This window comes from Pogoniulus pusillus, chromosome 1 (genome assembly GCF_015220805.1).
Source record: "Pogoniulus pusillus isolate bPogPus1 chromosome 1, bPogPus1.pri, whole genome shotgun sequence".
NCBI lineage: Eukaryota > Metazoa > Chordata > Aves > Piciformes > Lybiidae > Pogoniulus > Pogoniulus pusillus.
This window is the reverse complement of record NC_087264.1, coordinates 31,084,105-31,107,547: the sequence shown is the minus strand read 5'-3', so window position 1 is coordinate 31,107,547 and position 23,443 is coordinate 31,084,105. Positions and strand designations below refer to the sequence as shown.

The 23,443-nt window shown below is 48.9% G+C and overlaps 1 protein-coding gene across 1 annotated transcript; it reads left to right on the top strand.

Moving 5' to 3' along the window:
- Nucleotides 1–4,506: 4,506 nt before the first annotated feature.
- THBS1 (thrombospondin 1) lies at nucleotides 4,507–18,936 on the top strand. The gene is made up of 22 exons (XM_064147617.1): nucleotides 4,507–4,659; nucleotides 4,867–4,958; nucleotides 5,735–6,312; nucleotides 6,839–6,914; nucleotides 7,133–7,329; nucleotides 7,505–7,630; nucleotides 9,074–9,167; nucleotides 9,454–9,627; nucleotides 9,995–10,171; nucleotides 10,451–10,624; nucleotides 10,769–10,896; nucleotides 11,010–11,162; nucleotides 11,626–11,844; nucleotides 12,335–12,442; nucleotides 12,779–12,938; nucleotides 13,285–13,403; nucleotides 14,168–14,402; nucleotides 14,711–14,938; nucleotides 15,079–15,350; nucleotides 15,695–15,792; nucleotides 15,887–16,026; nucleotides 16,685–18,936. Exons 2-22 carry the CDS (start codon nucleotides 4,892–4,894, stop codon nucleotides 16,690–16,692), a joined length of 3,531 nt encoding a protein of 1,176 aa, XP_064003687.1. The 5' UTR covers nucleotides 4,507–4,659; nucleotides 4,867–4,891; the 3' UTR covers nucleotides 16,693–18,936.
- Nucleotides 18,937–23,443: the final 4,507 nt, after the last annotated feature.

The following is a 23,443-nucleotide window of genomic DNA, read 5'->3' as shown; positions in this document are numbered from 1 at the left end:
CCATCCTATTGACCACAACTCTGCCTTCTTTCCTTCAGCCACTTCCCAATCCACCTCACTACCTGATCATCCAGACCACACTGCCTCAGTTTAGCCAGAAGGATGCTGTGGAGACAGTGTCAAGTGCTTTAGTGGAATCAAGATAAACCACATCCACTGCTCTACCATCATCTGTCCACCTGGTTAAGCCCTCATAAAAGACTATCAGGTTGGTCAAACATGACTTCCCCCTGGTAAAACCATGTTGACTGCTCCTAATGACCCCACTGTCCTTGGTATGCTTAAGGACAGCACCAAGGATAAGTTGCTCCATTACCTCTCTGGGGACAGAGGTGAGGCTGACTGGTCTATAGTTACCTTTTTTGAAGATTGGAGTGATGTTTGCCCTTCTCCAGTCTCCAGGCACCTCTCCTGTCCACCATGACTTACTGAAGATGGTGGAGAGTGGTCTGTGCCAGCTCCCTCAGCACCCATGGGTACATGCCATCAGGACCCATGGACTCATGGATGTCCAGATTGCTCAACTGTTTCTTAACCCAGTCCTCATCAACCAGGGAAGACTCCTCTGTCATGCCTTCCTCTGGTGCCTCAGCTGTCAGGGGCTCCTGAGGACAGTCTCCAGCAGTGTAGATAAAGAAGGCATTTAGTAACTTTGCCTTCTTTGTGTCCTCTATCACCAGGGCACCCACCTCATTCAGCAGAGGGCCAACACTGCCTCCAACATTAGCTTTTGTTGCAGTGTACTTGAAGAAGCCCTCTTTGTTATCCTTGACCTCCCTTGCAAGGTTGAGTTCCAACGAGGCCTTAGCCTTCCTAGTTGTTTCCCTACACCCTCTGACAACAGTCCTATGCTCCTCCCAGGTGGCCAGCCTCTCCTTCCATGATCTGTAGATTCTCTTCTTCCACTTAAGTTTGCTTAGCAGTTCCTTAATTAACTGTGCAGGTCTCCTGGCTACCTTTCTTGGTTTCCTGTTTGCTGTACCATCTTGAGCTTGGAAGAAGAGGTCCTTAAATGTTAACCAACTGTCATGGGCTCCTCTGCCTCCTAGTACCCTGTCACATGACAGACCCAGCTGTGCACTGCTCACAGCTTTCACTGCCTTTTCCCTTTGAAAGATACTATGCTATATGAAACCGTGGCATGATTAGGAGTGCTTTGCTGAGCCTGTGCAAAATGGACTGCTTCTGCCTAAGAAGAAACAAGCAGAGCAAAGTTTTCTATAGGATATGGCACTGTGTACAAACATGGTGTCGTGTGGTTTGAAAAGGCATGGCCAGGGCAATGGCCTGAACTGTGGAAAACCCCAGCAACTCTGCCACGCACTCGAATTAGAACACCGGCCACAGTAATGCGCTGCATACAAACAGCACAGCCTAGGTGCCTATATCTAAGGTTACCTTTGATCCACTGCTGACAAAGGAAGCACCTGAAAAAGCCTTTTGAAAGGTTTTCTTCTCATTATTCCTTCAGAGACAAAGGAAATCCTCTTGAACCCTGAAGTACAGTGAAACTGTCTAGTTTCAGTACTGGAGGGCTAGGGTATCTTTTGCTTCATCCTATTTTAACTATTCTAACTATTTCACAGAAAGAAAGGCTTTTACTTTCGGGGGGGGGGGGGGGGGGGAGGGAGGGCTTAAAAATTACTGGAGGGCTTCACTTCGGCATTGCAGTAGCACAAGACCCTGTGCAACTCCAGTGAGAGAATCCTATCACTACAGTTAATTCCTTTAGAGCATATTCCTCTCAGCAAACAGCAGCACTTTTGCCAACCCCAGACCTGACTAACAGTGACAAAATGTGCTGCACAACCATTGTGACCTAGGACAAATATCTGCTAATGAAGGGCTTAAGGCTCAACTCAATAAGCTAGGTGTGCATTACTCAGACATTGCAATTCCCCCCACTTTTTGGTATGAGAACCGGCCTGCATTTGATGCAAGAACTTAAAGGAGACAAAATGCCCAACCTGATGTGTATGTACAGGCAGCTTGCAGCCACGGATTGCACAGGGAGTGTGTCTGCAGAACAGAAGCACTGAGAAGCAGGGTGTCCTTCTCAGGCACATGCACACCAACCCATCCCTTAACTACGTGGAGTGACTCTTTCAGACTCGACTGAGATCTGCTGAACAAAAATGTCCTGGGCTCCACCCCAGAGAGAAAGGGCTATGCCCTGCATTCAAACTTGCAGTCCTCCAACAGGTATTAATTGCTCTGGGAGTTAGTTCCATTACCAAGAGCACAAGGAACACCACCAGAGCATTTGCCACAGGAAGTCATAAATGATGACAGCCTTCCCATCTGATCTCAGGCACTACAACTAACCCAGTTAACTGCTTCTTTAGCAAACACAGAGCACCTCTACGATGGAAGAGCAGTGGGCTGGAGCACCTCTACTGAGAGGACAGACTGAGGGAGCTGGGGTTGTTCAGCCCAGAGAAGATAAGATTCTAGGGAGACCTTAGAGCTGCCTGCCAATAGCTGAAGGTATCCTGCAAGAAGGCTGCAGAGGCACTTTTCATCAGGGTGTCTAGAAATAGGGCAAGGGAGAATGGTTTGAAGCTGAGGCAGAGCAGGCTTAGACTAGAGCTGAAAAAGTTCTTCAGTAGGAGGGTGGAGTCTGGAACAGGCTGCCCAGGGAGGCTATGGCTGCTTCCTGCCTGGGAGTGCTGAAGGCCAGGCTGGATGAGGCCTTGAGCAGCTGAGTCTAGTTGAGAGGTGTCCCTGCCCATGGTGGGGAGGTTGGAGGAATGAGCTCTGAGGTCCCTTCCAGCCTCTCTAGGTGCTAGGGGATAGCTTTATAAAGAGATTCCGGACAAGTTTTACCATTTCTATTAGAACAATTTTGGCTTCCATGAGACAGCCCACCAGAGAAACTCAGTGCTATATAAAAGGCTCGGTGGGCTGACCACTGAGAATCACAACGACCTGTCAATTAAGTCTGGCCAGGTAGGAGCAGTTTCTTGCTCTCTCTCCTGATGGGTTGCTTTGTTGTTTTTTTTTTTTTCCTGGTCATCATCATCGCTCTTCTTTTTGAGACCCTTGAGGTTCTCCTGCAAACCATTATACACTGAAAAGCTTACTTCAGGTGGCATACTCTGAGAAGTTAAAAGGACAATCATTGTGGCTCTACCCTAACATGCACAACTCTGCAGCTCATTCTTCAGGTCAAGCATTTCCCAAGGCATTTCCTGGGCTAATCTGTGGAGCAGCAATGCCTCCTGACACAGGAGCCAGCCCGACTGCCTGCTGCGTTCCGCGCAGCGCAGCCCGGAGCGCGGCTCAGTCACCGCTCGGGACTGCCAAGCTGGCTGCGGCTCCGCGGCGCACACGCAACGCCTGACCGGCTCCTCGCTCACTGACAGCTTGCCGCAGGAGCTCTCCACATGCCAAGCTCAGGCCGGGGAGCGCAGAGGAATTCACCATTTTTGGAATCGCACTCCCTCAAAGCTGTTTCACACACTCGAGTGGCTTTTGGTCACACATGACGTTCAGAACCTGCCTTTTTAACCGTTAACAGCTTTCCTCTTACCTGACATGAGGGTGCCGCGGGGAATTCTGGCTGAAGTTGTGAGTCGTTTTGAGCATTAAACAAAGCTGCTACAGGAGCTCCTCAGCGGCAGCACTGCCTCAGCCACTTCATTCTTAAGCCGTTAACTGAAGGTCATCCTCTGGCACTCTTCTCCCATGACCAGGAGAAGTGGAGCAGGAAACAGAAGGTGCCAGGCTCCCCTGTTCGCTCCCCAGTCTGCCTTCTGCCCCTATCATGGCTCCTCTTCTCCCACCACTACCCGGCCCATCTCCTCTCCAGGGCTGGGAAGGAAGAACGACATTTGCACAGCTGTGTCAATGTCCCCTATGCTGTGTATGGCGACCAGTGGGCAGTAAGAGACCTTTTAATTAAGTTCATTACGCTAATTAAGTGAATGAAATTGCTTTCATTAAGTGATTCGAGGCAGCCGTAAGTAGCGGCTCTGAGGCCCACCTCATCTCGGCGTCCCGGGCGGGCTGCTGGGCACACCTGCGGCGGGCTGTGCCCCCACCAGCGCTCTCCCAGGGGGTGCCGCCGGCTGCAGCGGGTACGGCTGGCAGAGAGGCACAGCGAGGTTAGCGCACTGTCACCCCTCGGGCGGGCGTACGGCCAGTGAGAGCAGCCGAGAGCCAAGGGGCGGAGGGCAGGGCTGGCACACCGTGGAAAGGCTGCATGCAGCCGCCGGCGCGGCCGCGAGCAGCGGCGGCCGGGCCCGAGGGCACAGTCGCCGTGCGAGCTCGCGGGGCGCCCCCAAGCGGCAAGCCCGGGCCTCGCAGCCCAGCCCGGCAGCAGCCCGCGGCAGCAGCGGGCGCTCCCCCGCCTCGGCCCCCGCTGGAAAGCCGTCTCCGGCCGCCCGCCGCCCGCCTCCCGCTTCCTGCCCCGCCGCCGCTGATTGGCCGGCCGCGCGCGCAGGAATGCGGGCCGCCCTTTAAAGGCGAGCGCGGCGCCCGCCGCCGGCAGTCCGCGCAGTGCCCAGCCTGCCTGGGAGCCCCAGCTGCCGGCCCCGACGAGGCGCTGTCGCTCGTCCTCCCTCGCCGGGACAGCCGAGGGCTACCCAGGGATATCAGTCGCCGGCACCTAGTGGTGCAGGAAGCCGTCGCTGCCCGCCCGCATCGCTCTCCCCGCAGGTAAGTGCTGAAGCCGCTCCTGCCGCGCTCGCTCTCTTCTCCGAGGGCAGCAGCGGGCGCGACGCACCTGGCGTGTCCCTGCTGCCTCCCGCCGCGCAGCCTGCTCGCCTGCGGGGAGCCTCGGGAGCCGCTGGCGCCAGTGCGCTGGGACATAGGTCCCGGCTGCGACGGCAGCGCGGTGACCTTCTTCCTTGTGCTTGTCCCCAGGCTGGCTCTGAGACAGACCTTTGCCATGGGGCCGGCAGCGGTTCTCTTCCTCCTCCTCGCACTCGGCACCTCGGAAGCTAAGCGTGCCGCAGGTGAGGCCAGCGCTGGGCAGGAACTCGGGGTGGGCAGGGAAGGGAGAACAAACCCTAAATGTTGCTTGGTGTGTGTGTGTAGGACAGCCGAAAGGGTGATCGGTGACGAGCTCCAAACTTTAAATGAACAAAGAGATTTTAGCTCGAGTATTGGCTAGTTGGCAATAGGAAACTTTTCCTGGTGTGGAATTTGTGTAACCTCCAGAAATAGAGGAGTCTCCGGGAGTTCAGCACAGTTTGTCCACCTCTGCGATGGCAGCAGAACGGGGGAACACGATGTAGGAACTGGCAGAAGAAAGAATAGGGCAACAGGCTGCCATCCCGGTCTGTAGAGAAGCTGCTGCTTTCCTCGCTGCTGATCTATCTGGACAAAGCAGGCTACTATTGCTGATGTCCCGGCATAGGAGTACTGCAACCTGGGCATCTGATGGCTGCTGTTCTTATGTGAAAGTCTAAAGAGGTTCCAGGAGGGCTGCAGGCACCTGGCATTCCTGTGCCGACTGGCTTCTGCACAAGAATGCACATGTGCTGCTGTGGAGCAACTGATAGCGGGACTGCCAGGCTGTTAGGGCTGCCATCAGTACTCTGCTGTGAGGTCCTGTACCTTCCATAGTCTGCACTGTCGGCCTTGGGACTGCCAGACCATCAGGACTGCTGTCAGTGCCCTGCTGTGAGGGTGCACCATCAGCTAGAGTGTTGATCAGTCCTAGCAGATACACACTTACTTAGCCTCTTCTTGTCCTCTGCTCATAATCCTTGTTGTAATCTCTCTGCAGAGTCCAGGAGTGATGATAACAGTGTCTTTGATCTCTTTGAACTGATTGGCTTCATTCGGAAGGGAGCTGGCCGCCGGGCACCTGGGGTGCACCTGGTGAAGGGACCAGAATCCTCCAGCCCTGCTTATCGCATTGAAGATGCTGCTCGCATCCCTGCTGTCCCTGACTCCAAGTTCCAAGACTTACTAGATGCCATCCATGTCGAGAAGGGCTTCATCCTCTTGGCTACTCTGCGGCAAGCCAAGAAGAGCAGAGGCACACTGCTGTCTGTGGAACAGAAAGATGGCTCTGGTCACATCTTCAGTCTAGTATCAAATGGCAAGGCAGGCACCCTGGACCTGAGCCTGTCTGGTGATGGCAAGCAGCAGCTCATCTCGGTAGAGGATGTCTTGCTAGCTACAGGACATTGGAAGAATATCACCCTGTTTGTGCAGGAGGACCGAGCTCAGCTCTATGTGGGGTGTGAGAAAATGGAGAATGCTGAACTGGACATCCCCATCCAGAACATCTTCACCAGGGACCTGGCCAGCAGTGCCAGGCTCCGTATTGCCAAAGGGGGAGTCAATGACAACTTCCAGGTAAGATATTGCCAATAGTTACACTTGGTATTTTCAGTTGTCTGCCTTGAAGGTACATTTGCTACTCAACCAGCCTAGATAGCTGCAAAGACAAAAGGCTGCATCAGTGAGTACATCTGCTGTGGACCACCTCTAAGTCTAGTCAACTTTTAGTAATGGAATTTGAAAGCCTAAGCATTAGACCTGCAGGGACAGAACTCTCTGCAGTAATAAGAAGGCACTGAAGCTTCCAAACAAGTGGTTGTAGCTCCATTGCTCAGTTTCTTATACAATATTCAGAAATTCATGGAGATTTTTTCCTGCCTGGAGACTTGCCAGGCACTTATAGTCAAGGATGAGAATGTTAGGGAGCCGGGTGTTGTTATCATTAAGGAGAATAAAGCAGTGTGTCTTGCTGTGCCATCTGTCCCTCATGAAATTGCTCTCAATGCTCTTACATGACCTTAAGTTGCTACAAGCTCTCTGTGCAAGCTGCACCTCCTCTTGAAGTCACTGCATGCAGCTCTAATTCTTCCTCTGTCCACAGGGACTGCTGCAGAATGTGCGATTTGTGTTTGGAACGACTCTGGAAACTATCCTGAGGAACAAAGGCTGCTCCAGCTGTAAGTTTGCAACCTTCCGAATCAAATGACCTATCAAAACCAAGATTCTTCGTTACGTTAGACAAGTTGAAACAGAGCTCAGAAGTATGCTGACATGCAAATCCACAGTGCATGAGCAATGAGACTGTTTCTGCAGGCACCCTAGAGAATCTGGTGGCAGCTGCTCAGCAGGTGTTACCTTGGAATGAGAAAAGCCCTTATGTGTGTTTGTCTCTTAGCCACCAGTGCCACCATCACACTGGACAACCCCATCAATGGCTCCAGCCCAGCTATCCGCACGAATTACATCGGCCATAAGACCAAGGACATCCAGGCAGTCTGTGGCTTCTCCTGTGATGAGCTGACAAACATGTTTGTGGAGCTGCAGGGGCTCCGCTCCATGGTCACCACGCTGCAAGACAGAGTGCGCAAAGTGGTGAGTGCTGTTCAGGTCCATGGTGCCGGTCGTTAACTGGCACTCAAAGCATAACCTGCCCTTCACGAGCCTGGAGCAACACCAGGAACGACACTCCACAACTTCTGTGGAAAAGGGTGCCTTCTGCATTAACCTCTCAGTGTCTTCTCTCTGCCTCTCTTCTGTCCCCTCCAAGACTGAAGAAAACGAGCTCATTGCCAAAGTGGTCCAGATCACTCCAGGAGTGTGCATTCATAATGGAATCTTGCACAAAAATAAAGAAGAGTGGACTATTGACAGCTGCACTGAATGTACCTGCCAGGTAGGCTTCCCCACATTTACAGGTCCTCTGGACACAAACTCAGGAGTTGAAATTGAACAGAAATTCCTGAATGACATTGTTAGAGTGAACCTACACAGACCTGGATGTACTGCTGTGGGCAAAGCTGTGTTCCATCCTCCTGTATCTCTGGTATGAAGGCAGCTTTCATACAGTTAGAACAGCAGAATCTGAGAGTCATGCAAACCATCACTGGCACAGCTCCTGACACTTCTGGCTGCTTCATTTGGGGGACGCCTGTATTCTTCATGTAGTCTGTGAGCAAACTTAAGTCAGTATCAGTAGAATGCATTTACAGTACTGCATCATCTTTGCTCCCTGGAATACTTTAGGTTCACCTTCTGTCCTCAGTGAACCTCCTGCTAGCTTAGTAGGAAAGGACATTCTCGTAATCATAAAGGCTCTTCACAAATGTAAGCTTATTCCTGTGCTTCTAGCTTTTTGAACAGCAATCCCTTCCAGATTCACTGGAGCTGTTCAAGTCCCAGGTTCACCTGGCAAGACACTTATGCTTCCGTGGAGTGTTGCAGTAGTACACTGAAGCAAGCATACATCTTCAAAGTTTCTCTAAACTCTTTACTCCCTTTACCTGCAAGTAGACCTTAACAAAAGCATCTTGGGAGTACCAGGAGCCAGAGAGTGTGTTAACTGCTCTGCTGCTGTTTAGAAACTCAAGGCTGACAATTTGTGCATGTGCAGTCCAAGTTCTGCTTCTGTGGGTCTCTACATCTTTTTGCATTGCAGTCAGCACATGATGCTGTGACTTCTGCATTTGCCTCTTTCCAATGGGAACCCTCTTGCTCAGTGTTGGCTGTAATTGCTTTCATGTGGGCATTTGTTTGGAGATTGAAATAGTAATCATGAAAGCATTCTTCTGATCAAGCTGCTACCTTCTAGAAGCAAAACTATAGGCTGCCCTTTAGCTCTCACTGAAGTTTAAGGTGGGTGTTCTCAGCCTGCCTGCTTGGCTTCCAGATCAAAGACCTATAAGTATAAGCTATAGATTTCCTGGCTCTTGAGCTGAGTCACTAAACTCATTTTATCTTTACCATATAATCAGCTTAAACCCATATTAACTGAAAGTTTGCTTCTCATTTTTTGTTTGAAGTCTGACCTTTATGCTTTGGGTATCACATGATAGCCTTACTTTGGCCAGCATCTGCAAAAACAAAACTTGATCAGCTTCTGCAAAACCAAAAGCTTCCTGTTTTCGACTGCAAACTAAGGGCTGAGAATGGGAATGAGCCAGAGTTTGACCAAAGACACCTGCAACTGCCCTTGGGTTGCACTAGCTCTGAATGTACAGCTCTTTGCTTTGGGTGTACTGTTGAGCCTTTGAGTGCTGCAGCAGAGGTCTGTCGTTACCCAGACTGCAGACACTGGTTTTGTTCAGTTGCTTAGTGCACTACTCCTGATTCTTTGTAGAACTCGGCCACCATATGCCGCAAAGTGTCCTGTCCTCTCATGCCCTGCTCCAATGCCACTGTGCCTGATGGGGAGTGCTGCCCCCGATGCTGGCGTAAGTACTGAACACCTTCTGCTTCCCTGGCATCTGGCTGGACACATGCTGCTCTAAAGTGTGCCACAGCTGGGAACAATCCTGCTCCACTGGAGTGAGGCTGGCCTGATGTGTGGCAGTCACTTGAGTCGTGCACTGAAACACTTAGTTCATGGCCTGTATCTTGTACAAGAAAGGAAGATGCTTCTGGCTTTTGAAGGCAGCTGTGTCCTGTTTGTGAGGAGAGGGGTGGGAGAAAAGACTATGGAGAAACACCTCTGGAGTAACAGCTGTATCCCTCTTGCAGCTAGTGACTATGCAGATGATGGATGGTCTCCCTGGTCCGAATGGACTTCCTGTTCTGTGACCTGTGGCAATGGGATTCAGCAGAGGGGGCGATCCTGTGACAGCCTCAATAACCGCTGTGAGGGGTCTTCTGTACAGACCCGGACTTGCCACCTGCAGGAGTGTGATAAGAGATGTAAGTACCTGATCTGCTGTGAAATACAGGCCACTGTCACTGGCTTCATGTTCACGGACCATGCAGCTCTATTGCTGGGGCAGAGTGTTGGCTTCTGGCCTCAAGGACCTGTATTAATGAGCTGAAGGAGAGCAGACAGCTAATGCAGGAAATGGGCATGTTTAGGCACTCCTCCCAGGGCAAAATTTGAGGCCAGTTCAGTTTGGCAATTCTTTAGTGGCAAAACAACTTGATCTGTGATAGTGGTGAGGCTGTCCAACATACATGGAGTCTTTGGTTCAGTTTTGGTGCTGGCTGTGTTCTAGGTGCTCTGCACGTGAAGGCTGTTCTGCAGAAATGTTGTTAATAATAGATATCTCTCCCCCAGTTAAACAGGATGGTGGCTGGAGTCACTGGTCACCATGGTCATCGTGCTCTGTCACTTGTGGCACGGGCATCATCACTAGAATTCGTCTCTGCAACTCTCCAGTACCACAGCTGAATGGCAAACCTTGCGAGGGTGAGGCAAGAGAGAACAAAGCTTGCCAGAAAGATCCTTGCCCAAGTAAGTGTGTCCAGGTGGTAACTAGTGCTTGGCAGCTTAGGTGGAGACCTTCCTGAGCAGTTGCTATATGCCCTAGTTTTAGTAATGTTTTGCCTTTATACTTAGAGGTGGGCTAGGTAAAACATCACAGACCGGTTTCAGATGAAACTGAACTGGTTTTTGTGGCTTTTCATTCTGTCCTGTCTCAAGGACTCTTGCTACACAAGTAATAGTCCTTAGTTGGGTAGAAACTAGTTGTGCCACTGAATATAACATTCTCCAACTTCTGTCTCACCTTAGTTAATGGCAACTGGGGACCATGGTCTCCATGGGATGCTTGCACAGTGACATGTGGAGGAGGGCTTCAGAAACGCAGCCGCCTCTGCAATAATCCTGAGCCTCAGTACGGTGGGAAGGCTTGTGTGGGGGAAGCCAGAGGGACTCAGGTCTGCAACAAGCAGGACTGTCCAATTGGTAAGTACCCATCTGCCCCATAGCACCTAAAGGCCGTGGACAGCCTCTGCAAGTCTGGCCTACATCTGTAAGAACAGCCATGCTGCATGTTCTGCAGCAGCACAGCAGGCAGCCCTCACCTTAGCACTTCCTCTTGTTTCTCAGATGGGTGCCTGTCGAACCCCTGCTTTGCGGGCACAACGTGTACCAGCTCCCCTGATGGCTCCTGGAAGTGTGGTGCCTGTCCTGTTGGCTACCATGGTGATGGCATCCACTGTCAAGATATTGATGAGGTAAGAACACTACTTTGCTCCTTGAGAGAGTGAAAGAAAATGGTAGAGGAGAAAACTTGTTGTGTTCTGTAGTACTAACTGTGGTTCTCCTGTACCTCAAACTCCCCTTTCAGTGCAAAGAGGTTCCTGATGCCTGCTTTGTCTTCAATGGAGTGCACAGGTGTGAGAACACCGAACCTGGCTACAACTGCCTGCCTTGTCCGCCACGCTTCACTGGGACGCAGCCCTTTGGCCGTGGTGTTGAGGATGCCATGGCTAACAAACAGGTATTGTCAACTCGAGAACTGTTCCGGGCTGACATCTAAACTGCAGAAAGCTCCTCTGTATTTCAGAGAAGGACTTGGTACAGTTACTAAAGCACCATTCTTGGGTTCAGCACAGGAGAAGCATTAAGCACTTTCCATTTGAGTTCACAGTCAGCTTTGAAAATGACTGTCCTCAGCCAGGGAGGGTTCAGACGTTAAAGAACGTTTTAGGAGAGTCACTTAAACAGTGTTCACTGACCATCCAGCAGTAGGTGCCTGGCAGATACTTTAGTGCTTGGTTCTACTGGAAAAATGTAATGCTTGAACAAGGCAAATTGGTGCCAAGACAGACTGGAGCTGGCAAGTGGAAGAAAGTAATGAGGCTTTTCTCTTTTTCTGCTCAAAAGCGTGTATTGTTTGTGTCTCTGGGGGAAAATAAGGAGTGAAAATATGTTCTCCAGGGAGTTTCTCTGGTGTCTTCTAGGTGTGCAAGCCACGTAACCCATGCACAGATGGCACACACGACTGCAACAAGAATGCCAAGTGCAACTACCTTGGCCACTTCAGTGATCCCATGTACCGCTGTGAGTGCAAACCAGGCTATGCTGGCAATGGCATCATCTGTGGAGAAGACACTGACCTGGATGGGTGGCCCAATGAGAACCTTGTCTGTGTGGCCAATGCCACTTACCACTGTAAAAAGGTGAGCTTCTCCTGTTGTCCCACCCAGTGCTTGAGCAGCCTGTCTGAGAAATGCACAAACCCTCACCTGCAAGGCATAAATCAAGCCTCTATATAGAGCTGGCAAACTGTCCACAGGTAAACCTGGCCAAGGCCTTCTTGGGTGAGGTAGCAGTGCCAAGGGATTGCTGGTTGGAAGTCTTCTAGGAAGACTCTAGTTCAGCTGTTCCTGTATTCCTGCTAAACATGCATCAGTCTCCAAGAGGAGAAAAAGGAGGGAAGACTCTCAGAAGCAGCCACATCCTTATTTTATAGATTTTGAACTGTGCCTTTCCAAACCTTCCCTTCACAGCAAGCAGGAGCTAAGACTGAGAGAATGACAGTGAGAGAAGAGCTACCTGGCTCAGCTCTTGCAACTGCATGTTTTTTGTGCTTGCTGGTTAGAGCTTACCTGCTGAAATCCCTGTTGGAATCATGCCAGGGTAAACATCTGGGTGCTTTCTGCTTTTTAGGATAACTGCCCTAATCTGCCCAACTCTGGGCAGGAAGACTATGATAAGGATGGGATTGGTGATGCCTGTGACAATGATGATGACGATGATGGAATTCCTGATGACCGGGTAAGGCAACAGGAAAGAACAGCCTTAGAATGTAGCTCTCTCACTCTCCTTGCTGAGGCTGGGGTCTAGCTTCTGAACTTAACCTTGAGAGGACCACAGGAAATTGCTGGTGCTGACAGCTATCCTGGGAGCCTTTAGTTAGACCTTGCTGCAGCTGGCTGAGCTTGGCAAGTGCATCTTCACTTTTCAGCTGTTCCTACACTCATGCAAGCAGTGGAGTGTTTGGAGATGGAAATGCTTAAGCTCTTTCCCTGCCTCTTGTTTCTCCTTTCAAAGCAGTACAAGCATGAGCAGAATCTGATTCTGTTTAAGACTTGACTTTCCTTGCTCTTACAGGACAACTGTCCCTTCATCTACAACCCCCAGCAGTATGACTATGACAGGGATGACGTTGGTGACCGCTGTGATAACTGCCCCTACAACCACAACCCTGACCAGACTGACACTGACAACAATGGAGAAGGAGATGCCTGTGCAGTGGATATTGATGGAGATGGTAGGTGGCCTCTGAGCACTCCTCCAAGGGTTTTCTAATCACTGTGTTCAGATATACCACAGATTTCATCCCAGATCATACAAAAGCTCTCTGGTGGCTTCAGGCCATAAGGACTACTGAATGTTAGTTACAGCTAATGGAAATTTGCTGTAGAATAGACCCATTTGGGCACAGCTCAGTGCTAGCTCCAGCCTTGCAGGCGATAGGAACAGAAGTGTGTGGCAGAGCTGGTGGCAAGTTCCAGAGCTTTCAGATGCTTTTCAAAAACATCAAGTGGGTAGTGGCTTTATCCAGTCCTCTGCAGCACTCAGCTGTCAGCATTCATGAACTCTCCTTGCCATTGCAGGTGTCCTCAATGAAAGGGACAACTGCCAGTATGTCTACAATGTAGACCAGAGGGACACAGACCTGGATGGTGTTGGAGATCAGTGTGACAACTGTCCTCTGGAACACAATCCTGACCAGGTAAGGGATTTGCACCTCAGAAATAGACTGGTATCAGAAAAAACTACCCAAGGTGTTGTGTATGCTAGAAAACACTTGAACAAAGTCCCTTTGGCTTGTCACAAATCAGTGCCTCACCAGATGGTGCCTTCAAATAACAGCCCTATGCAGCCTAAACAGGTGCTGGATGTTTTCTGAAAGGTAACTCCAGTGAAGGTCTGAGACTACTGCAGGTACTCATCTAACTTTGCCCATGTTTGTCACTTGCAGTGATTCCCTTGGTGAGGCTATCAAATTCTTAGGAGTATTGTATGATACCTAGGCAGGAAGTACCCTTTTGCTTAGCCTGTAGTCCTCACTTAAGTACAGATTCGTTCTTTGCCTTTAAGTTCAAAACAGCTGCGTTTGACAATGCATCCTCCCACTGAGTTGAAGGCACCATGGTTGAATTTTCCGTGACAATAATGTGCTTTCAGGTGCTTCCAGAATTCCCCTTTGTAAAAGTCTAGGGGGATCCAGGCTCTTGCACAGCTTATTGGTTCATGTGGCAGAAAAGAGAAGAGAAGCAGATGACCACACTGCTTTCTGCCGCTGTGGGTTGGCCAGTACTGAAGCAGCCCAAGAACAGCCAGCACAGGCAGCTTTAAGCATCTCATAACCCTAATACATTTGGCCTGTCTCTTGCTAACACAAGCAGAGCTCTCTCTCCTGGCTGGTCAGACTCCTACTTTGACTTTTTTTTTAGCAGCTTTTTAGAATGTTCTTTTCTTCCCCCCCTTTCTTAGGAAGACACAGATTCTGACCTCATAGGTGATCAGTGTGACAACAACCAGGACATCGATGAAGATGGCCATCAAAATAACCTTGATAACTGCCCCTATGTGCCCAATGCCAACCAAGCTGACCATGATAAGGATGGAAAAGGTGATGCCTGTGACCATGACGATGACAACGATGGTATCCCTGATGACAAAGACAACTGCAGATTGGTTGCCAACCCAGATCAGGCTGATTCAGATGGTAAGCTGGCCACTCTCATGAGAACATTTTAAGAACATCTTCCATTACTTGGTTTTTTTTCTATCCCCTGCCCACTATTCAGAGTCTGTACTGTTTAGTGCTCTCCAGGAGTAAGGAGCAGTGTACAAATGATCACATAACCTATTTACTCCTAAGTCACTGTGAGGCTGGAGTGCAAGGGCCCTTGTGGAGTAACTTCTGTGGTGTCTGCCAGCAGTGCCTTGGCAGTCAGAGCTCTGCAATTGAGATTTCACCCCTACGTTGTACAGCAGTGGAGATGTGATGGTGACATTACTTGTGCCCTGCAGGTGATGGACGTGGAGATGCTTGTAAAGATGACTTTGACCAAGACAGTGTGCCAGATATTGATGATATCTGCCCTGAAAATGTGGAGATCAGTGAGACTGACTTCCGAAAATTCCAGATGATTCCCCTGGATCCCAAAGGAACATCCCAAAATGATCCCAACTGGGTTGTTCGCCACCAGGGTAAAGAACTGGTTCAGACAGTCAACTGTGACCCTGGCCTTGCAGTTGGTAAGGGGAAAATATTATCATCTAACAGAGTCGACTGTTTGGTCTTGGGTTGAGGGTGAGGGGAGGAGGAGAGCCTCAGAAATGTCAGGAGTTAACCTCAAGAACAGTGCATAAAACTTTCTCCTTTAATGCCCCCATAGGTTTTGATGAATTCAATGCTGTAGACTTCAGTGGCACCTTCTTCATCAATACAGAGAGGGATGATGATTATGCTGGCTTTGTATTTGGCTATCAGTCCAGCAGCCGCTTCTACGTTGTCATGTGGAAGCAGATCACCCAGTCTTACTGGGACTCCACACCAACCAAAGCTCAAGGCTACTCAGGTCTCTCCATCAAAGTTGTGAATTCCACCACTGGCCCAGGAGAACACCTTCGTAACGCTCTGTGGCACACAGGAAACACCCCTGGCCAGGTAAGAGTGGCACTCCTGATAAGCTGTTGTGCTGCCACAGGGTCTGTACAGAATGGCAGTGTCCTCTTATAGAACTTTAGCTTTGGCATTGTGCCCCAGTGTGCTGCACACCACCCAGATGAGCAGGCCTGCCTGCTGCAGACAGCCTCCCTAGCAGCTCTGGCTCCTTGCAGGCAGCCTGCAGCTATTTCCTGTTGGCATATCTGCATTGAATTCAAATGCAGCTGATGTCAGAAAGGCATGGAGGAGCCTTTGGATTTGCACAAGCCAGTCAGGAGGCGGCTGGTTAGGGCATCTGCATGTCAAAACACTGTCTCCGTTACCAATGCAATGCTCCTCCACAGGTGAGAACCCTGTGGCACGACCCTCGGCACATCGGCTGGAAAGACTTCACTGCGTACAGGTGGCGCCTTAGCCACAGGCCAAAGACTGGCTACATCAGGTGAGCATCAGCCTCCTACCTGGCTGCTGGCTGCTCTGCAAGGGTGAAGTCAGGGAAAGCTTGTGCAGAGGGCTGACCTCTTGCCTTCCCATAGGGTCGTTATGTATGAAGGGAAGAAAATCATGGCAGACTCGGGACCCATCTATGACAAAACGTATGCTGGCGGGCGGCTAGGACTGTTTGTCTTCTCTCAAGAAATGGTCTTCTTCTCGGACCTGAAATACGAATGCAGAGGTAAGGAACCACTGTGCTCAAGAGACCCTCTATATATTAGTCTGTTCAAGAACACTACTCTCAATAAACCAGAATGAAGAGCATTAGAACTAAAAGTAGAAGTTTGCCCATGATCTTCTGTGGCTCAAAGTTCTGCAGGCAGAAGCAGCATACCTTGATAAACCCCTCCAGTTAAAAGTTTCAATGGATAAAAGCTCAGCGTTTCTGTCCTACGATTTCAAGGTATCAGAACTCCCTGTTAACTTCTGAGCATGAACTATCTTGAATCTCCTTTGACAATGCTGACTGCAGTGAATCAGCACAGCTGACAAAATTCAAGGTGAAAATGCAAAGTACTTCTTTGGCTAGCAAGAGGGAATTGTCAGACATTTAAAAACTTAATTTGCTTGAAAGCAAGCAGAGAAGAAGGTCATCCATGTATTGCACTCTGTGTAGTGCAGGTGAGTGCATGGGCCTAGTACCAGGTGCCCCTAGCCTTCCTGAGTTGTGACCTCAGTCTGTAAGGGTTACACAGAGCAGATTCTGAAGTCCAAGTACCTGAGCACTTTCAGTTTTCTCCATTGGTATGGTGTTCACAAATGTCTCCAGGGATCAGTGTTGTAGACATAGCCACGCCTAATGTACACAAACAACTACCTTAATTTCTTCTTCTTCACAGATCCATAGTCCCAAGCTCATTGGATCCAGAGACTCTAACACTGCTGGTATTGCACCTTCTGAAACTGTTAGCCTTAAAAATCCTGGGACCATTGTATTATTCCCTCCTGTCTCCTTTCTGTGCAAATGTGGACTCAAACACATCATCTGCCTCAAGAGATTGCTTTTGAGAACGAGAGTGAAAACCTCTGCTGAAGTGGAAGGAAGCAAGTGTGTCTTGCAAGTGAGAATTGTCTTTCCTGAACAAGCACACTTCTTTCGGTTGGAAGGACATCTGTTTGCTGGTGAGCACAGTGTGGTGTCACTGCCTCCAACTGGAGCTCCCATGGAGTAGCATCTTGCTCAAAACATCTTTGGATGTGCTGTGGACTACTTAACTGAAGACCTTTCATTGTGTGGGGAAAAGGGGATGTGGGTGGGAGGGTTTTGTTTTCTTTGTGGGGGAGAGGAGTTATTTTTTAACAGCTGTGCTACCTTGGTTTACATCCATTTAACCTGGATAAACTCCTGCTCCATGTCATACCTTCTGGAGGAAAGCAGACTTTACTCTAGTTGTGGTGAGCCAGATCAGCTGTTCTATTGCACAGGACAAAGCAGATCTCCTAAAACTCATTTCCATGGTGGGAAAGAGGAGGAGGATCACACTAGCTTTGGGAGAAGTGGGATTTACACTTTGGTTCTGTGTTTTTCCTGATCAGATGCAGATCTTTCTCACCTTTTTTAATGTTCTCTTCAGCTATGGTGCCAAGAAATGCCACCATCTCAGCCGGCACTGTGCTGTCCTTAGAAACCCAGCACATGCTTCACTTTTTATGGTTAAAAAGGCACAAAAATAACACATTCCTCTTCTACATGCCATAGATGCTTTAAACCCCTTCCTTCTCTGGGGGAGAGGGAAAGGGGCCTATAGATGAAATACTGCAATTGTAAAATATTTATTTTTACTTATCCTGCACATTTTAATGACCGAGGGAGTCCTGATCCAAACGAGAAGTGCATCAACTCTATCCACCTGCTCCTTGTTACAAGTCTTCAGGACTATAAGAGTGTAAATACAGATTATTTATTGACTCTGGTCTATAGTGCAACTAGATGGTGTTTAGATGAGAAAAAAAAACCAGTCTTGGATGGAGCAGTCAGTGGTGATCTGTTGGTTACAAAGAGCACTTTTCCCATGAAGGCTCTGAGGCACAGGGCAAAGTGGCAGGGTAGGGAATGGGATGTTTGTTTTTCTCAGTCTGAGCTCAGTGCTGGCTTTGCCTTTCTATGCAGGGCAGCTGGTAGCCTGGCAGGCAACTGCTCTGCAGGGCTAAAAGGCAAGTCTCTTCAGCTGGTGGCAGTTCCTGTCTCACCCACAGCACTAGAGAAAAGAGGATGTCACACAGCCTCCCAGTGGCTGTTCAGGGCTGGGAAATGGCTGCAATGCTTTGCCATTGCTCGGTGGTCTCATACAAAACCAGAACACCTGTGCTGAGGGGATGGCAGAGAGGGGCACAATGACTGCAGTCAGCCACCATGCTGACTGCTTGTGCTGCTGCACACTCATCATTGTGACTGGGGCCCTGCAGCTACAAAAGAAGGAACAGTTCCAGGAGCTCCTTGCAACAGAAGGAGAGGGCATGGTGCACACGACAAGGCTTTTCCCTAGCAGAAGAGAGAGCATCCTTAGGATTGCCTTCTCTCTTCAAGAAAGGAAAAGAACTGAAGACAGTGAAAGTTTTACATACAAATATTACCTCATTGTGTGGCTGAGAAAAACGTTTGGAGTAAGCAGAGTTAAAAGTCTAAGAAACTCTAAAGCTACTGTAGTACTAAAACCTTAATGCTGTACATAGTCAACAGTTCTTTGCATAAAGTCTTCCCAGTAAGGAAACGACATTGGAAAAAAGAAAATGTCCAATACAATTTCTGATGTTGTGTTATTTTTTCTCCTGTCACCTTGTGCCCCATTGCTTGTGTTTGTATAAATTATTGTACCAGTTAATCACCTCCTCATGTAGATATGCTATTTAAATAATTTATCAAGACCTGCTCCCTGTAGAGATAGGATTTCTATTTTTATAAAAGGTTTGCCCTGAAGAGCTGTTGTTTGGTTTTTTTGCTTCCCTCCTGAGGTTTTTGCTAGCATCATTTTCTAAGAATGTGCTTTTTTGTAAACATTTTTAACCATTTTCCATGTTAAAGTTGTGTTAATTGTCCAGTAAAGCTTGTTACATACAAAGAACAATAAACCATCAAGGATGCTTATCTGTACACCTCCCTCCTCTGCTTTTCTTCATGTGGATACTTTGGGTAACTGCATCTTACTTGTGTTACATTCAGCTTCAAAGCATGACCTCTACCTTCTTTATATTGCACCTGACCTTCCCTCGCAGCTTGTTCCCCCTTGGCAGCAGGGGCAGCTGCCAAACTTGCTTCTGGAGGCTTCAGATTTCAACCATCCCCAGCCAGGCCTACCCCTAACTTCTTTCCTTCCCATGGCAAAAGGCAGCAGAAGGGCAGGGCTGGATCAATACCAAATATTATCTGTGGCACTGCAGATGAAGAGTGCTGGATACCTCCACAAGAAGTGTAGGCAGAAGGGCCTGCTGCTATATAAAATTCATCACCTCTCCTTTTCCTCAGAACTAACCCTTCTGTGCTATGGAGCTTTCCCCTGGTTTTCTGACACCACATTTCTGAGGACAGTCCTATATATGTTTATCTTACTCCCCAGAAGATGACAGACAAAGAACGCCTGGCCTGTTGCTTCCAAAAAGTGAGTGGCTGCTGAACTGTGCCCTCACCACCATGCTGCAGTGAATCCTGCTGCTCTCTTGTTCTACTGCCTGAGCTCACTTGGCACTACTGTACCAAGGGTCCTGCAGTTCTGGGCCCACACTCTTGGTGCCTCCCAGGGGCACCAAGGAGGGTGAGAACTACACAGAAAGTCCTCAGCTGGAGAGATACATACCTTAGAACAACAAAACTAAGCCTTGCGCTAGCCCGCGGATCAAATCCACTCTCCCCTGGCTCAGGCAGTGTGAGTGCAGCCGGGTAAAAGGAGGAGCTGTAGCTGAGGTAAGCTAGCAGCCAGGGAAAGAAGGAGCAAAAGAAAGGCGAAGAGGAAGAGCATGTAAGATGACCACAAGTTGCAGAGCAAAAGCTCCACAGGTGAAGCCTGTGGGAAATGGGCTGTTACCAGCTGCCTAGAGCGTCAGCAGTGGGAGAGAAAGAGCAGGTCTAGGAAGCTGAATGAATATTTAAGCGGGGTTACAACAGGACAAAGAGAACTCCTTACAGAAAGGGGTTTGGCAAGCCAAAGTTTTAAAGATAAAAGCTGCCATAGGAAATCCACAACGCTGGGCAAGCGTCACAGAAAACACATCTGGATTTCCAGGTTCAGACAAAGGCCAGGAGGCTCAGCCATCGCTAGTCCTTAGCTTCTGAACTGCTCTCGGAGCAGAAGATGCCAGCCCAGGCAGCGCACAGAGGAGCTGAGGCTCCTTGCTGACCCACGCACAGAACGAGTGGAGAGACCATTCTGCTGTTACTGTAAAATGAGGGTAGGACGCCTTGGGCAAGGCCCTGCCCACCAAAACTATGCATACCACAGACACAATGCAAGCAGCAGAAAACCCAGGGCACGGAGCAGTACTTCCACAAGAAGAAGATGGCTCATTTTCAAGTGGAAAATAAAGCTCTAAATACAGACTGCTGGCCTGCAAATCTAAATTCTTCATGCAGTTTGGCACGCCAGAAACGAACAGAGAGGTGTGTGTGGCTTTGCTGGGGGTTTCTAAGCAGAACAGAGAAGGTGCTGCGCAGGGAGCTGCTTCACAGAGGCTTCGGTAACAGGGATCCTTTTACTCTGGCTGCTGCAGCTGGAGCGCAGCCAAGCTCTCAGTCAGACGTGTAATCGCATAACTGCAGGTTAGAGCATTAGTGGGATCCAAGCACCTCCACTCTGTTTGCAGAGGAAACCATTTCCCTGACCTTCGAATCTCGCTGCAAATAAACAAGCAATTATTTCTCGATGAATACAGCAGCGGAGAAGTTAAAAAGAAACAACAAAACAGTATTTTTCCTAGATTTCAAAAACCCTCCGAAATTTACCAACTTTCCAAGCAACTGCCAAGCCACCTCCTCTGCTGTGTCTAACCTTCAGACTGGAAGACTCCCAGACATCAGGGTTGTTCGGGTCTTTTTGAGCCAGGAGGAAGCACCTTTGGAAGCATAGCAAATTTTGCCCCTAAACAGCAGGAGAAAGATCTGGTTTGGAGCTGTGGCTGGAAAATGGCTCCAAGCAGCATAAGGAAGTGAAGAGTGTTAAGGATTTTCTAGAAAGTTTTTCTAGAAAGAAGTTTTAATAAAAGATAAAAATTCTTAGCATTATTGACATTACAGAGATTGAGCTGCAAACAGCAGCTTCTCGCTCATCCCCCTCTGGTGCAGAGGCAAGCTTGCAGCATTTCTAGCAGCTGAATCCTGGCATACTTGTTCACTCTTCCAGACTAGCCCTTGCTACTCTGGGGACATGTTTAAGCAGCCCTCTCCCATCTGCTCTGCACAGCAGATAATTCCTGCGCAGCCTGTTTGTGCTCAGCACGGCCGCTGACTCTGCAGGAGTTCTGCTGGGGAAGCGAAGGGGAAAGCAAGCAGGAGAAAGCATGCACCAGAGACCACAAAGCAGGCAGCAGCCATCGCTTGCCTGGAAGAAGCTTTTAGCTGAGAAGCTTTGCAGGGCTCTTTCCTTTTCCTTTTCCCCATGATGAAACTGGAAGTATTTTCACCCCTTGCTAGAATGACTTCCACTTAAACTTGTTTTATGGACGTGTAAGAGTAACTTCACTCCTTTCATTAGAGCTGTCTATAGTCAACCAACTTGTGTGTTTGTTTTTATCAGAATATTTACTCTGAGATGGCAAAGGCTCCCAACTGCTCTAAATCTGCATGACCACTGAAAAGCTGGACTGAGCTTCTTGTGCCAGGACAGCATTCTGAAGTTAACAGCATAGTTCCTCAAATCATCCTGCTCAAAGCTATGTATTTTGGTGTATGTTATATGTAATTTATCTATACTTACATATCTAAACATAAGGTTCATGAAACCGACGGAATCTTCCTTATTTTCCTCTTTCAGAGGGTAACTTAACAAATCAGTCTCCTGTGCTCTGCTGTGCTTTGAGACGAAGGGAGCCCGTAAAGTGGGCGAAGCAGCTGGTTATCAGAAGCTTTCAGAGAGCCAGCTGGTGAAGGAAGGGGTGCTCTGGAAAACCTGCATCCGAACGCTGAGTTAGGTTGAGCTGAAATTTCATTTCAACGTCTCAGTCATCCCTGCTGCACCGCTCCCCCGGGAGAAGCTGCCGCATTCCAGTGCCGCTGAAATTCCAGTGGCCAGCCAGACGCAGGGGTTATTGCAGGTCACAGTGGAGAGACACTGGAAACACAAAGGACAAGCCATGAATCCTCCTGGGCTCAGCTTTCCTTTTACCCTGATATTGGAGACGGTTCAACCAGAGATCTTGTCAGTGTATCTGATGTAGCATCTCTGCTGCTCTGGAGCTCACAACAGTGACCTTCTTTTATCAAACCATCTAATTTCCCAGTTTTACTTACAACTGGAAATACTTCCAGCAGAGCTTGAACTGGTATTTCACCTCTAACAGCAAGCAAACCAAAAAGTCCTGTCACAGAAGCTGTTATTTAATAGACTGCAGCAGAAGCCAAGCACAGGTAAGCATTAGGTCCCTAGCAGACTCTGAGCTTGGGTACCAATCCCACGTGCCTTTGGAAGAGCACATGAGGAGTGCCAGGTGCCCACAGCTGGCACTGACTACAACTGCAGCAGGATGCTCAGCACACCACAGCACCTGTCATGACCTAACAGAGTTCCTGTTGGAATATACTCCTCAAGTCAGCAGCTATTCAACCCTACCTGCTGACCCCTGAAATGCCAGATGCAAGTAATGACTTCTACTCTGGGCTCCAGGAATTGTGTCCTGTTTAGCCGGGGAGAGGCTTTTCCCAAAGGGTGCTAGGAAAGCTTTTCCACAATAGTGAGAGCCTTAAGATAACAAAGCCAGAGAAGTCAGAACTCATTAGCATTTATCCTCATAGATGCTGCAGATATTCTACACATAGAACCTCAAACAGTACTTCATAAAACTTCCTCACATGCTGCACAAGCACTTTAACAGTGCTTTAGAGGAGGACTTTGTAAAGCACAAGCTGTGTTGAAAATAACTGCATGGTGGAAAGACTGCAGCCAGTAGAAAGCCCTGCAGAAATATCATACAGGCACAGGAAACACCCAAAATATTGTTTTGATTATATTTATGGTCAAGAACCTACAACACAGGCTTAATATGCTAGAGAAGGCTGGGTGAGCTTTGCCAGGCTCCTTGACACACGCTGGCAGCAATTCCATGCTGGATGTTGCAGAACACCCCGGATCCATGAGGCTGCTGTTGCAAGACAAGTGAAAATAGCAGCAAATAACCACAGAAACCAAACAGCTTTGGTGTCCATACTGAATGGACAAAGACAGACAGAGCTGCATGAATGTGCACATGTATTTGGTTACACCCCCAGGAGACCTAAGGGAATGCAAATGGTTTCTTTGGAATCAATGTTCGATACTGACGATTATGATTAACTCTTCAGAACAAGTAAGCTTATGGAACAGTTCTCAATGACAGTAATTCATTTTCTTAGCCTGTCTGAAATCAGTGTAATAAATCAGCACAATGTCCCTGGCACAGGTTTAATCACTCTCTCA

What these genes read in the sequence shown, in the direction of transcription:
- THBS1 (XM_064147617.1), top strand. Translation starts at nt 4,892, where the DNA reads ATGGGGCCGGCAGCGGTTCTCTTCCTCCTCCTCGCACTCGGCACCTCG. An exon ending in ACTGTCAAGATATTGATGAG is followed by an intron (nt 10,897 to 11,009) that starts GTAAGAACACTA and finishes CTCCCCTTTCAG; the next exon opens with TGCAAAGAGGTTCCTGATGC. An exon ending in AGTGGATATTGATGGAGATG is followed by an intron (nt 12,939 to 13,284) that starts GTAGGTGGCCTC and finishes TTGCCATTGCAG; the next exon opens with GTGTCCTCAATGAAAGGGAC.